Genomic DNA, 15,642 nt, shown 5'->3' on the forward strand with positions numbered 1-15,642 from the left:
GCTGTGCAAAATTGGACAACACCTACTACTCAAACTCGGGTTAGAGCCTTCCTAGGCCTCACTGGGTATTACAGGAATTTCATTGAGAAGTCTTAGTTACTTACCTGTAACTGTATTTCTCCAGCATTGGTATCTTTCATAGATTCACATGCTTGAATATTCCCCGTCGTCAGACTGGGAATCCTCGGTGATAAATTAAATAATAATAATAATTTAAAAAAAAAAAAAATATATATATATATATACACTGCCACCTAGCAGTTTATGTACATAGCCCATTATAGCCTATGAGCCACTTCATTGTGTAGTGCCTCCACCTCACTTTGGTCCTTTATGGCCCCAGCCAATGAGGTGGCAGGGCTTAAGCTCCGCCCCCGGCAGCCATCTTCAGATTTTGAACCGTAGAGATTACAGCATGATGGATGCCGAGCATAGGAGCAGCCTCTCAGGGGAGGCGGGCGCATGTGAATCTATGAAAGATACCAATGCTGGAGAAATACAGTTACAGGTAAGTAACTAAGACTTCTCCAGCATTGGATCTTTCATAGATTCAGATGCTTGAATAGAATACCAAGCAGTTAAAACATGCCACCATTATAAACAGATATACATAATTACAGAAAAACATATTTCTGATCAAACCTTTACCATGCAGCAACACAACGGTTACATACTTCGGGAAAGGTGGGAAAGGAGGCTGGTCCTACCTTATACAAAGAGATGGCGGAGCACTGCCTGTCCAACTGCAGTTTCTTTGTTGGTATCTTCAATCAGGCAGTAGTGTTTCACGAAAGTATGCAGAGTGCTCCATGTGGCGGCTCTGCATATGTCTTTCAAGGCCACCCCTGCGTGGAATGCTGTTGACGCCGCCCTTCCTCTGGTGGAGTGCGCAGACGGCGGTCTAGTTAAAGGGTCGCCTTTCAACTGATGACAGTGGGTGATGCAGGACGATACCCAGCGTGCCAGGCTTTGTTTGGATATATGTTGGCCCTTGGTACGGCCAGAGAAGGAAATGAATAGCCGGTTTGAGGAGCGGAATTCCTTGGTTCTTTGCAAGTAAAACTTCAACACCCTAGAAACGTCTAGAGAGTGTAATGTCCTTTCCGCTTCCGAAGCGTGATTCTGGAAGAAGGTTGGTAAAACAATGCGCTCAGTGAAGGACATCTCCGAAAGTACCTTGGGGAGGAACTTCGGGTGAGGCCTTAAGATGACACGGTCCTTCTGGAACAAGGTAAACGGAGGTTCCGAAGACAAAGCTTGCAACTCACTGATCCTTCTGGCCGATGTGATGGCTACCAGGAAGGATGTCTTCCAAGACAAGAATTTCATATCGCATCTATGTATGGGCTCGAAGGGAGGTTGCATGAGGGCTGTTAAGAGGGTGTTGAGGCTCCAGTCCGGAACTGGTGTAGGTGTAGGCGGATAAGTACGCATCAGTCCTTTCAGGAAGATCTTGATCGCTGGTAAGGAGAGTAAGGCTTGCGTCTCCGCGGTTACTGTGTAGGCCGCTATGGCTGACAGATGGACCTTGATAGAGGACAGTGAGAGCCCTGATTTAGCCAGGTACAACAAGTAAGGCAGAATTTGATCAACCGAGGCCGTGAGGGGATCGATCGCAGAGGTCTCGCACCATTTGGAAAACCTGGTCCATTTTCTGGTGTAGGTGAGTTGCGTGGACGGGGCTCTAGCGGCCCTGATGATATCCCAGCATTCTGATGGTAACTTTAGGTGCATCAGTTTACGCTGCTCAGGAACCATGCTTTGAGGGACAGGCTCCTCGGGTCGTGGTGGAGGACCTTGCGGTTCTGTTGTGTCAGTAGATATTGATGCGATTTGAGACGAATCGGGGTTTTGCAGGATAGATGTCTCAGCGTCGGGTACCAGACTTGCCGTGCCCAATCGGGTGCAATAAGAATCAAGGAACAATCCTGTTCTTTCACCCTGCGAAGTACCCTCGACATGAGGGGAATGGGTGGGAAGGCGTAGAGGAGCTTCCCCGACCAATCCACTGAGAACGCGTCTCCCAGCGATTGGTGCTCGGGGTATCTTGACGCAAATCTCTTGCATTTTTTGTTGTTCCTGGTGGCGAAAAGGTTGATCTGCGGATGGCCCCATAAGGCAAATATCCGTCGGGTTTCTCTGTCGTCCAACTCCCACTCGTGTGACGCTGTGTATTCTCTGCTTAATCTGTCCGCTAGGACATTGTCTACTCCTGGAAGGTGCTCTGCCCTGACCTGTATCCCGTAGCGCAAGGCCCATGCCCATAGCAGTTGGGCTTCTTGCGACAGAATCTGAGACCTCGTGCCTCCCTGCTTGTTTGTATAGTGCATGGAGGTTGTGTTGTCTGTCTGGACCGTAAGAACTTGACCAGCTATAACCGGTAGGAAGGCTTTCAGCGCCAACCTTACAGCCCTGAGCTCCAACACGTTGATGTGGAGCTGGGACTCTTGTGCCGACCAAGATCCCTTGGTTTGGAGGTCCGCAAGATGAGCGCCCCAGCCTGATAAGGAAGCGTCCGTCCGCAGCAGGAGGGTCGATGTCGGTGCTTGAAACGGCATTCCCTGTAGAAGATTCCTCGAAGCGTTCCACCATCGAAGGGCCTTGTGCAACGTCGATGGAATCTGGACAATGTCTTCCCAGCATCCGAAATCTTGTTTCCATTGGTGGTCCAGAGCTTCCTGAACCGGCCTCATGCGAAGCCTACAGTTCGGTATGAGGAATATGCATGATGACATCATGCCCAATAGGGATTTGTAAGAACGTACAGATGTTGTCTCTTTCTGTAGGAAGTTCGAAGTTAAGCGTAGAATCGCTGCTATTCTCTCTGTGGATGGTCTCACTCTGGGAATGCTGGAGTCGAGCTCGGCTCCCAGGAAGAGAGCTACCTTGCTGGGAACGAGGCAGGACTTCGTCTGGTTGATGGAGAAACCTAACTCTTTTAGGAGGTTGACCGTCCTCGACACTGCCGAATGAGCCTTTGCAGCTGAACTTGCCTTTATCAGCCAATCGTCCAGGTATGGAAAAACGTCCGTTCCTGCTCTCCTGAGACTTGCCGCTACCGGTGCCAGGCATTTCGTGAAAACTCTTGGCGCCGATTTTAGACCGAACGGAAGCACTTGAAACTGAAAGTGGAGCCCTCCCACTGTGAACCTGAGGAACTGCCTGTGTGCTGGATGGATCGGAATGTGGAAGTATGCATCCTCCAAGTCTAAAGTGGCCAAGAAGTCGTGCTTGTTTAACCAAGGTAGCACCCCTTGTAGAGCTACCATCTTGAAAGTTATGCGCTCGATGAACTTGTTGAGAGCCCTCAGGTCCAAGATGGGCCTCCATTGACCGTTTTTCTTTCTGACGAGGAAGAATCGGGAGTAGAAACCTTTTCCCCTCTGAGAATAGGGTACTGGTTCTACTGCTGCCTTCTGGAGCAGTCTTTGCACTTCGGACATGACCTGTCTTAGCATATGCACCCTGCGGGGAGTTGGAGGCAGGGAAGGAGGTTGGTCCAGAAATTCCAAAGTGTGATCCTTTCGGATCACCTGTAACACCCATTTGTCCGATGTAATTGACCGCCAGCGCTGGAAAAACTGGCTCACCCTTCCCCCCACCGGGGCGTGGCGAAGGGGGGGGGAGATTGGTCGTCAGTTCTGCTTGCCTTGCGACTTCCCTTGGGCGGAGCCACGTCTGCCTCTATGGGTGTATCTGTTGGATGACTGATATTTATTGGCTTGGTACGTGCCGCCTTGTGCTTTTTGACCATAGGAGGAATGACTGTATCCCCTGAACTTGGAAGATGAGCCTCTAAAGGGACGAAAAGACCGATGGTCCTTACTTTTGTCCTTTAAAGAACTGATGGCTCTGGCTGTGTCAGTGTCTGTCTTGATTGCCTTCAAATGGTCGTCTATCTTTTTCCCAAAGAGATCTTGGCCATCAAATGGCATGTCTAGAATCTGCACCTGAACTTCAGGTCTAAAGTTAGTAGCCTTCATCCAGGCCTGCCTTCTGAGCACTGTGCCGTGCGCCATCTGCCTGAAGCCTGATTCGGCCACATCAACTGCTGCGTCGATCATGTGATCCGATGTTGCTTCACCATCCGCAATTATGGATTTTGCCTCCTCCTGGAACTCCGGTGGTAATTGTTTCGCCAAGTTAGACATGCGGAGCCAAAGCGCGCGATCGAATCTTGCGGTCATGGCCAGTGCGTTACCTGCTCTGATTGTAAGTGATGCAGAAGATGACACTTTCCTGCCCATGGCTTCCAATTTACGTCCGTCCTTATCCGGTGGGGCCGACAACGGTGAGGAGGGGTTGGCGAGTTTCTTTCTGGCCGCCACTGTAATAACTGAGTCCGGTTTCGTATGACCCCTTAAACAAAGCGGTGTCGAATCCGGAGCTTTATATTTCTTTTCTGGCCTGGACACCAACGCCGGAGTCGATAAGGGCGTAGATAGGATCTTGGATCCGGAATCCCAGATGGTATCGAGGAGGGGAATTGTGGTCACTGTCCTCCTTCGTTTGTCCCTGTGCTCATAGAGCACTGATTGCCTTTCCTCCGAAGAAACCTGAATTTTAAACAGTTCTGCGGCTTTACCTATTATGGTGTGGAAAGCGACGAGATCATCCGGTGGTGAGGCCTTGCCCGGCGAGTCTCTCCTCCTGGGCCTCGACGACGTAGTCATCCCAATCACTGGGTGCATCTGGCTCCTGAGTTATTTCTCCTTCTTCTGGTTCCGAAAATTCACCAAAGGGATCCTCCTGCCAGTCTGATACCGAGATGGTGGACGGTACCATGGTGGGATCTACGTCCGGCGATCGCGGTCTGTGCGATGACTGTGGTGACGGGACTCTTGTAGGTGAAGCACTGTGGATGCTGCTCCTCGGTCTTCGAGCAGGTGATCTCATCCGTTTTTGTGGTCTACTCCTGTAAGGAGAGCAACCCGATGTGCCTGGAATCGGGGATGACTCTCTAGGAATGGGATTAATCGGAATCTGCTTCTCCCTTTGCCGTTTGTAAAATTCTTCTACAATCCTCTGCACGGATAACATGAGCACCGGGTCATGAGGATATTCGGATTCTCCCGTGGACGGGTGCCAAGGAGGGCTGTATTGTTTCGGTAAGGGACCGATGGACTCTTCCACCACTTCCGCATCAGAGAATTCTTCCTGAAGAATTATATCCGGAAGTTCTGCCATGTGCCCCAAAGGAGAAAATTGCTGCACCGGAGGTTCAGTTACAGTATTCTTCTCAATGATATTGCATGTAATGACAGGAGCTTCAAGAGTGAGAGGCAGTAATTCCTCTGTAACTGCCGAAATTTGCGGTGCCTCTGAAGGCGTTATGGATGATGTTATCCTCGTCGACGACTGAGATTTTCCCGTCGACGAGGGCTTCGCCGCCGACTGAGATTGTCCCGTCGACGAAGGCTTCGCTGTCGACTGAGATTTTCCCGTCGACGACAGAGATTGTCCCGTCGACGGAGGCTTCGCTGTCGACTGAGCTTTTCCCGTCGACGAGGGCTTCGTTGACGAATATGGAGTGTGTTCCGTGGACGACTGCGTCATGGAGGAATGCTTCGTGGTGTTTCTTGCTCGTCGACGATTGCTTCGCGGTCGACATGTCCGATGACGAAGATCTAACTGTCGACGATGTCTTAAGCGTCGTCGATGCTGGTTTCGTCGACGGTATGGCCGATGACGGGCCTTTACCTTTCCCTTCATTCGTGGGCGGTTTATCCGCCGACGACTGCCCCCCCCCCCCCGTTTTTTGCAAACTCCTCCTTACCTCTGGAGGCAGATTTTGCTGACTTTTTCTGGCTTGACAGGTCAACTGAAGGCAGAAAGGGTATCAATTCCAGCTTCCTCTTTTTGGATTTGGGAGAGGAACTCCTTTCCACTGAAGGGGCCCTTCTCTTTGAAGTTTGCCTCTCAGATGGAATGCTGGATTGGACAGGAGCTGTTCTGACAGACTCTTCGTCCGAAGATTGATCTCTGGATTCCAGGTATGAAAGGAGTCTTCTATGCCTGTCATGAAGGGTCTTAGTGGAAAAGGTTTTACAAATCTCGCATTTTTTAATGTCATGTGGGTACAGACAATAAATGCAATGCTCGTGGGGGTCCTTGTAGTAAACCAATGTCTTCTTGCACCTCGTGCAGTCCCTGAACAGGGAAGGCTTCCTGACAGCCTGAGGTGCCTCCATTTCTGAAGAGAAGTTCAGTCGACGATTTTGAGAGGAAAACAACAAGTTTTGCCACCAAGGTTAGTTGGAAAGAAAGCCCCTAAGAAGGGGAACAAGATGGAATATATTTTACAAATATATTCCACACAAAAGTAGAAAGAATTTGAGAAAGCTCAGAGAGCTTGAGGATTCCCTGTGTCTGATAGACTGCGGTGAAAAATCTGAAGATGGCTGCCGGGGGCGGAGCTTAAGCCCTGCCACCTCATTGGCTGGGGCCATAAAGGACCAAAGTGAGGTGGAGGGACTACACAATGAAGTGGCTCATAGGCTATAATGGGCTATGTACATGCACTGCTAGGTGGCAGTATATATATATATATATATATATATATATATATATATATATATATATATATATTTAAAAAAAAAATTTTTTATTATTATTATTTAATTTATCACCGAGGATTCCCAGTCTGACGACGGGGAATATTCAAGCATCTGAATCTATGAAAGATCCAATGCTGGAGAACTATGGGACCATAGCTTCTCCACTGAATGTAATCTCCTCTCCAGAATTCCCTAAGAAGGTCAAATGGAATGAGGAATGCAATCAGGCCTTTGAAAACCTGAAGAAAGCTCTTTGCCAAGCTCCAGTACTCAGAGCTCCTGACTAACACCAAACTTTCATTGTACAAACTGATGCTTCCAATGTAGCTATAGGTGCAGTTCTTAGCCAACTGGATGAGAAGGGTAGGGAGCACCCCATTTGCGTCATCAGTAGAAAACTGAAGGATCCTGAGACAAGGTGGGCAACAATCGAAAGGGAATGCTTTGCTATTGTGTGGGCACTGAAGATGTTTAGGCCATTCTTGTATGGTTCTATTTTTGTCATTCAGACTGACCACCAACCCTTGAGATGGTTAATGCAAATGAAAGGGGAAAATCCAAAACTATTGAGATGGTCAATCTCCCTCCAAGGGTTTGATTTCACCATTGGGCACAGGTCAGTGTGTCACCATCAAAATGCTGATGGACTCTCTAGGATGTATGTCATCGACTAGAGGTATGAGGTTCATCCAGGAGTGGATTAAATCCTCCTGTCCCTTAGTCTAGGGGGGGGGGGCGAGTTTTAGGGAGAATTCTCTGTTTAGGCTGAATTTCCTAACCTAGTGAGTCCCCCAGCAGCTTTGCTGGATTTTTGGGGTTTATTTTCTTCTCCTGCCAAGAGTGGGACTCTTTTACCCCCACTCTTGGACATGATTTGAGTGTATTCCTGTGACTTGTAATGTGCTTATGGGCTTTGGGGTATTTTTCCCCATAGGCTATCATTGGGTTTTGTATGTGTGTTACACAGCACCCTCAGGGCAGTAAAACAGGGGTGTCATAGTGACCCCCAAACATAGACTCCATACCCTGGGACTGACTACTGTCTCCCTGGGCATGTAAAGTCACCATTGACTATACTAGTCTTAAATTGTGAACAGAACCAGTACAAACCATCATACTGTGGAAGTGCTGGTAGGGGCAATTAGATTGCCCCAGGGTCTGTTTGTCGAGGGGGTACTGTCCCGTTCCCCCCTCGCCAAGTTTCTGGCTGGTGGCAGTGGATACCACGGAAATATTCCACCGGAATATTTCCCAATGGGATTTCCCATTGATTTTAATGCACCACTTTTTGGTGCAATGTTAAAGATACCGCTGGTTTATTTATTTAATATTAATTCACCGGTTGAGATTTTTTGCCAGAACTCGCCGCCAAAATGGCGTCTGGGTTCACTTCAGTAACCCTGAACCTGAGTCGAGCCTTTGTTCCACTTTTGGCGGGCTTCTGCAAAGAAGCCCTCCAAAGTGGTGCCACTGTGTCTGGGTCTACAGGATGTGTGGGAGGGGGATTTAGGCACCCTGGACTGAGTTGCCTTGGCAACTCAAGTCGCACTCTTGTGTGATTGGCCCAGTGGTGAGCCCCCCGGCTCACCACTTAGCATGTTTGAGTGACAGCTAGGACTGATGAATGGGGGTTTGCTGCATAAAAGCAGGGCTTTGGGGACTGGAACTTCAGAAGTCGCCACAGGACCTAGGAAGCCGAAGAGGGAGAAGCTGAGCCGACCTGCCACAACGACACCACCGGTGGAGCCCTGCGGAACCGTCTCACCACTTCCCAACGACAGAGGAGATCTCCAGTCCGGAGAGTCTTCTTCCCTTGACTGGTGGGGACAACCAGTCTTTGCCTTCTTTTCGCCTCCCTGGAGCATCTCGTGGCCGCCTTGCCTGTGCCAAGCACCCCGGCAACCGGAATACCACTTTTTACCTCTACCGCAAAAGAGGGGTAACATCCTTTTAACCGGAAAACTCCACGGCTGGTTTCTTCCCTGGTAGTGCAACGACCTTCAGCCTTCCTCCACGTCGAGATCTTCTCTTCCTCTGGACGATGCCGCGACTTGCACCCACTACCAGGAACAACTGCCACTGCTGGAGGATCCTTTCCATTTTCAAGGTACTGTGTTCCGCCCTGCTTCCCTTGCCACCGATTGTACGGGGTGGATTTAGCCCTCGGCTCTCGAACCTGGGTTAGCCTGGGACACCCTAACTAAACTTTTCTAAGCTTAACAGAACTTTTCTACTCACCTGTAAAGACTTTTGAGACTTTGTGACATTGTGTGATCTTGGGCACATTTGGCCTGGCTCTCCCTAAAGTGGGCCTGGCACTGAACTTCCTTGCTCCTCAATGGACTGCCTTCTCTAATACTTACTGTGGGTAGCTGAACAGTGTTTTGCTGTATTGCTTTCTTAATTCTGCATTTTCCCTCCCTTTTTAAACAACTTGTTGGAGTGCCATCTAACGTTAAGCGCTCACCTCTGTCTGGAAATAAGTGGTGTTAACTAAGACTTGTCCAACAAATAACTAGGGATGTACATATAGTAATTAGGACTGTGTTTTGAATTTACTTACCTTTTTCTGTGCTAGTGTAATTTACAAGTGTGTCTTTTAAATAAATAATTATATACTTTTACACAAGCTCTGGTCAGTGTTTGCTTGTGCTACTGTGCCTCTGTACCTATTCTGTACACTCTGTATACTGCCTAACTCTTCTTGAGAGAAGTCTGACTGCTCAGCCACAGCTACCAAGTGAATCTGTGTGGTACAGACTGCTACCAAGTGGGTTTACTGCCAAACACCTGTAGTCTTAAATCTTTTCCAGTGGTCCCAGAGGGAACTGCACAGGTTTCTGCCTAACACATGGCCACTGTGTTGTCTGTCAGGCTGAGGACATGTTTTCCTCTGAGGGAAGATGCAAAGGCCATCGGGGCTAACCTGTTTGCCCGCAGCTCTTGTCTGTTTATGTGCCACAGAGTTTTTCCACTAGGAATGAAAGGCCACTCGCCTGCAGATCCCTGCAGTGTGAACCCCAACCCTTTGGGGATGCATCCGTAACCACTTGGGCCTGGAGCCATGCTGGCCAAAAAGGTACCCCCAGCGTCATGCTATCTTTGCTGGCCCAGCAGGAGAGGTTGTTGGCCACCGACCTGGACACTGACTTTGTGGCCATTTCAATGCAAGTTTAATCAAAGAATAATAAAAATGCCTACCTGTCCTTATTTCTATGGGGTGTTCCGTACCTATCTAACTAAGGTGCGTGCCAGTCAGTGAATGTCCAAAAGAAAAGTGTCCACCGTCCAAACTAAACCCAACTGACCCTACCACTGTTCTAACAACTAAAGGAAGGAGAATTCCTACTTTCTCCTGGAGCTTTCTTCCTGCAAGTTTCTTCTTCTTATTTCTCCTTTTTTTTGTACAATATTATTAAGTAGTCCCTGGTGACTCCTTTTATCAGTTCATTCAGTTGCTTCAAGGCTGCATTACAATCCTTTCCAGGAATTTGGTTTCTTGGCTCTTGAATAATTACTTGGATCATATAAGGTGACGCTCTCCTCTTCCCAGGATATGGATACCCAGTCTCTGAGTTTAACTCCCTTTAAAGCTTTCTCTTTTCCTTAGGTTACGATATTCTATCTCTTCAGCGTATCTGGACTTTGATAGCTATTTATGGTTGCTCTTTTCACCAAGCGAATTTCTGTCACTCCTTAAGTGTCTCTCAGTCTCTCTTGCATTCAGTATTCTCTCATTAAATACTACAGTTCTTTCCTCAGGTGTTTGTATATTAATTGTAGTATATTTTCCAATATTAACTGTACTCTGGCTTCTTTTCTCATAATACTGGCGAGTATCAGTCTATTGTCTTATTCTTTCATTTATTTTACTGGGGCGAGTATGAATGGTCCCATAATGATTACTCAGATTTCTCTTGCCATCGTCATTCTATTTTCTTATTCTTTCATTTATATTACTGGGACAAGTATGAGGGGCCCCGTAATGATTACCCTTAGGCCTCCCGTTTTCCCAGTTACCTGTGCTTGCCTGGAGTAACGTCACTAAGGCCTTGGTCTGCTAAGGGTATGCGGTTTTCTTCATTCTCTCATGATCCCGCTTCACTTCGGCATCTTGATACCCGTATACTTTCTCGATACGGTTTATCAGCTCATTGGGTAACCTTATGATAGGCGGTCGTATCTGCCTGGTGGTTTCAGTGCAGTTTGAGGGACTCTTGGTCCACAACGGGATCTGTGTGGTCACGCCACCAAAATTGCATTCTCTCATCTCGGCTCTCTCTGTACGATCCACGTCTTGTGTTCCTCTTGCAACTTCTCAGCAAGTTTCAAATAAGCGGGTGTTGCCACCAGTAGTCTCCCACCGCCCCCCCTCTAAGGAACTCATGGTGGAAACAGTAAAGACAGACAAATGTTCACAGTTTAAGGATGTTTATTAAACTGGAAATGCAGGGTGGGAAAACGCGTAATCTAAACCTAAATCTAAGATGGGAGCAAGTGTCTACCATCAAATCACAATAAGGCAGTCCTAGTGGCTTGGTGTCAAATAAAAGGGCCTGTACTAAGAAAAACCTATTGCCAATCCTTACGTTAAATACAAAAAGAAGCGTGGGATAATGTTCTTTAAGAAGGAAGTGTTCACAAAATGATTAGTCAGGATGCGGTACTTGAGGTCTCCCTTGTCCACATTTTCAGCACGAGACAAGGAGGGACTTTGGAGCACAGCACATGCTCAAGCTTTCCCAGCACGAGCTAACAGTTCGATGTCAGCAATCAGGGCAGCCAGTGGTTAATTCTCTTTTATATCAAAAAGTCTCTTGCCGCCGGGGCCGGATGGGTTCAACCAAACCAACAACAAGTTCCTTTCCAATATGCTCATTGGAGTGATTACGTTCCACCTCTAGATCTCCCCCTCTTGGGCTCTGACCTCTTTCGAACATCAGCCTCCCTCCTTCGGGTTCACTATGGCTTTCCTTGCATTCACGAGTCTTGATGTCTTTTCAAACAATTTACTGTAGACATCCCTCCATCGGGTTCACTCCTGTCACCACACTATTAATTTCTTAATTTCACCAAGCAGGATTCCTTTCCCTTTGCTTCGCATTCATCTGTTGGTCAAAGACTTTCGACTATACAGAGGATTTTACAAGACCCCCGTATGACCACTTTGACCCTTCTTCTCACCTTTCCCAAGGACTTCTGATTCTGGTAGTTTCAATGCTCAGGTAATCGCCCAGAGTCTCCTGCGTGAACACCCACGTGGCATGAGACTGTTTCTGGTTTCCCCTTTTTACATTACTAGTTCTTGAAGCTTTTCACAGTTGAATTAGCCGCTTGCTACTTTTTCGTTCAACACAGTTCGGTTTCTTATTAGTTATCTTCTGGACTCACGAGCTGTGATGAACCGCTTGGATTTCTTCTCCTTCAAGTCAGGGTTGGTACCACAGAGACCCGGGTCTCTCCCCGGCTTGGTTATCAGGGGAGGAGGGCCTCGTGTACCATATTGTTTGCGTCTTTTGATTCCTTCTGTGGAGGATTCATGGGCCTTAATTGGAAAAGGCAAGGTTGCTTCTTTCCTTGCCACCCCCTTGATATGCACAATCTTTCTCCTCCTCTTGAACTGCAGTGCCGCGTGAGCTCTCACATCGCGTGTTTTGCCTTGCTCGTTCTGTGCTCTCGTGCTCCACCTTTTATCACTGTGGGGAAGGCAAAGGGCCGTCGGGTGTGTGCTTCTGGTCAATTCCTTGACTTTGCCTGACCCTTGTTTTGGGACATGTCAGGTAAACAGCTCTAGTGTTAGTCCGATGTCTTCCATGTTGTGCGAGAGTGTTCGTGTCGGAAAAGGGGTGTCGGATGGGGGGCAGTGTTTATGAACGTCCTCTGTGGTAAGACGGGGGAAAAGGTGTAAAAAGAAGGGGGATACCGCATCTCACCCGTCGGTGTCCCGCTCCCCAAGGACTGCCCATCCAGGTGATCCTCCCTCACTCGTCCACCCCCAGGAACTGGATCCAGTAGTGATGGCCGTGTCCTGGCCACCTGGATGACAGATCCCCTGGGGACTAGCGAGAGAAACACCTTCAGGTTTCGCACAGTATGTGAATACATATAAAAAGCCACCTCCAAGAACTCAATCTCTACAGTTTTTTCAGTGATAGCAAATCCAGATGCCCTCAAACAACCAGCCGATAATAACTTGAATTATAGTGTGACTAACTGGACAATATGATTAAGGGAAGCCTTACATAGTGGTAAATACTCACTTTCACAAGTCAACTGGATGTTTTCTAGGACTTCCTGAGGAGCCACCAATGTTCCTGAGATAACAGTTGAATGACATTGCCGCATCTGCGGAGAACTAGATATAACAAAAAAACAAGTAAAATAATCACAAGATTGTAGTTTTCATTCATGAAATGTCATAAACAAGAAACACAAATTACTTATATTCAATAACATTCCGTTTCATACAAACTCCCCACCCTCAACAAATTACTCATTTTTCAAAGCCTTCAGGTGCAGAAATGATCTGGAAATCTCAAAGCAGTTGTGTCTTCGGAAGGCGAAGCATTTGTCAAATTGTGACTTAGCCCAGTAATAGTCTTTCTGCTGCTTGTATCAGTTTAGAATAAAATATACAAACTCAGACTCTACTGGTTGGTCAGGAGTAGTTTACTTCAAAAGGAAAACATAGGCATTAAGATGGTGACCTGCCATTTTATCCGTAGCCTAAGTGTGCAGGTAACCATGAGACACCGAGTGCCTACAAACTCATTGTTTCTTTCTGTGTAAGACTGAGAACAGATGTTACCAAAAGGAGCTTAAAGTATAGTTTGTGTTTATGCCAGAGTAATCTATGTTCCAAAATCTGGCTGGGTGAGCATATAGGATTCCAAACCGGTACAAGTGCCAGCATTAATGGGTAAATAATGTTTGTCTTTTGGGGCCTGTGAGTTGTTACAATTGAAAAACGATGCATAGATTGGAAAGCAGTGTTTGGAGGTGCGTGAATAGAAGCTATGGAAGAAAAATTATGTTGGTACTGATGACCCACCTGTGTACCGGCCATTGTCTTTATAAAGACAGTGTTGTGCTTTGTAACTAAGCTCCACTTTGCGGTTTTGCAAATTGCACCTAGAGGGGCATTGGCTTGGAACGCTGGTATTGTTCCTGTCCCCAGTGTGGAATGCACTTTTGGCGTTTACTTCAAAATCTGTTATGCAAGAGTGTCCACTCTTGAATGAAACATACAATTCATTTGGCAATTTTGGATTTACCTACAGGACAGACGTTTAGTCCGATGACAAAGGAGACGAAAAACTGTTTTTTTATTCGTATCCTTTTAGTGCGGATGATGTGGAACATAACTGCACTACGTACAACTTGCGTATGAAATGGTTTTCTCCCCAAGACCCTGTCTTTTTGAAAAACTAACAGGTAGCACAATTGACTGATGTGAAATTTAGAAAAACTTTGGTGAAAACCTTGTGTGCTCCATTTATTTTATTTAAACTTTAAAATTTCACTGGCCCAGCATAGAGGGTCTCGGAGCAGCTTGCAAAGTTCAAAGGGAGGAGGTGAAAAAGAAGTTACAATGTTTTCAGAACAGAATAGGAAGATGAAGATTAGGATACACAAATGATAGGAGGGGAGAGGATATTCCTGGATGAATGGGGAAAGAGGTCGTTTTGAGGCTTTTGCAGAAGGTGTTGATGAAAGATAGGGTGCGAATGTGGAATGGGAGGAGTTCCACACTCTGGGTGCCCATTGGGAGAAGGCTTGTTTTTATGTGCCTGTTAAATTTCAGAGCGGAATGCATCGGAGATATTGGTTGGTTTATCTGGCGTTTGTGTTGGGTTTCAATTTGTCATGAATGGGGATTTGAGGTAGAGGCCTTGTATACGATGCAAAGCCCTTTGAAAGCAAATGTGTAGGTTACAGGGTGGGAGGGCAGCAGAGCTGGGAGAGAGCGCAGGTGCTGTGTGCGTGTTTGAATAGATATAGATTGGGTCCTGCTGCTTCATTCAGTATGGCTTGCAAAGGGGCTGGGGTGTTCGGGAGTCCAATGAGAATTGTGCTCCAGCTTGGAGAGAACTAGTGCCTGGGTCTCCATATGAAAATCGTCAATTGGAAGAATGTGCTATCTCCCGTAGGATGTGTAGGTGTAGGTTGTAATGTTTTGATGATGGCAACTATGCGGTGTGTGAAGGAAAGGAGGCGGGAGACTATGAAGCCTAGGCACTTAACTGGTGTGGAAAGTCCTGGGTTGCCTGTGATGAGTTCTTTGAATCAGAGGGGGAGGGAGGGCAGATCAGGGCCTTTGGTTAACTTTTTAGGAAGTGTGTGGCTATCCTAGTTGTGATGGTGCAGTTTGAGTGTGTGGAGTTGATGAAGCAGATTTGGAAGTATAGTGTATGTCACCGTGAATTAACCAGAGTAATTCAGACGTGCAACCTTTGCTCACTGTGCTTAGAGAGGTACAGCTTTACCTCACTGATGAAGCACAATGAGGGTGGCAAATATGTCTGGGGTGTGTGACGAATCCAGAAACACTAATAGGAATATAAGTCAACATTCCTCCAAATGAGCACGGATACCTTTGTAAGGTATGAATGACGTGGGTTTTGTGATAACCATGAATACCCTTTACTAATGGCCGCCTTTGCTTTTAATCCTAGGCATGCCCAATCTGCTACGAAGAATTAGGAAAGACTAGTGAGCCAGCCCACTGGAGAAGAGTCCTGGGACAAACAGCGCTGAAGATTCTCAGAAGTCCCCTAAGAGTTCAAACGCACTAAAAGAGGCCAAAGGAGGTGTGGCCGGCGAGAGAGAGAGAACGTGAGTGTCAGAGAACAAGCCCGCAACACGCACCAAGAGAATGCAGTGGGATGCAGCTGAAGGCGAGCCAGAGCAGCCTCGAGAGGCAGAGAGTGTGGCTCGGTAGGTCAGCATGAAGCCCAACGGAGAAGCCGCATAAGCCACTCCATCAATCCAAGCTGCAAGAACAGAAAGAGGAGGATCAGAGGGCCGGCACAGAACCTATCTGACAAGTTGCATAAGCAACGCTGCACTGACCGAGTTGCAGGAA

General features: G+C 47.3%; 1 protein-coding gene across 5 annotated transcripts in view; it reads right to left on the bottom strand.

The window, feature by feature from the left end:
• PPP6R1 (protein phosphatase 6 regulatory subunit 1) overlaps window positions 1–15,642 on the bottom strand; it is a 1,952,116-nt gene that overhangs the window by 299,264 nt on the left and 1,637,210 nt on the right. For all 5 annotated transcript variants that reach the window (XM_069638194.1, XM_069638176.1, XM_069638186.1 and 2 more), the window contains one exon: window positions 12,818–12,912. In XM_069638194.1, the coding sequence (XP_069494295.1) occupies window positions 12,818–12,912 (95 nt within the window). The remainder of the gene's footprint in view (window positions 1–12,817; window positions 12,913–15,642) is intronic.

This window comes from Ambystoma mexicanum, chromosome 1q (genome assembly GCF_040938575.1).
Source record: "Ambystoma mexicanum isolate Mex_15411 chromosome 1q, UKY_AmexF1_1, whole genome shotgun sequence".
NCBI classification, from domain to species: domain Eukaryota; kingdom Metazoa; phylum Chordata; class Amphibia; order Caudata; family Ambystomatidae; genus Ambystoma; species Ambystoma mexicanum.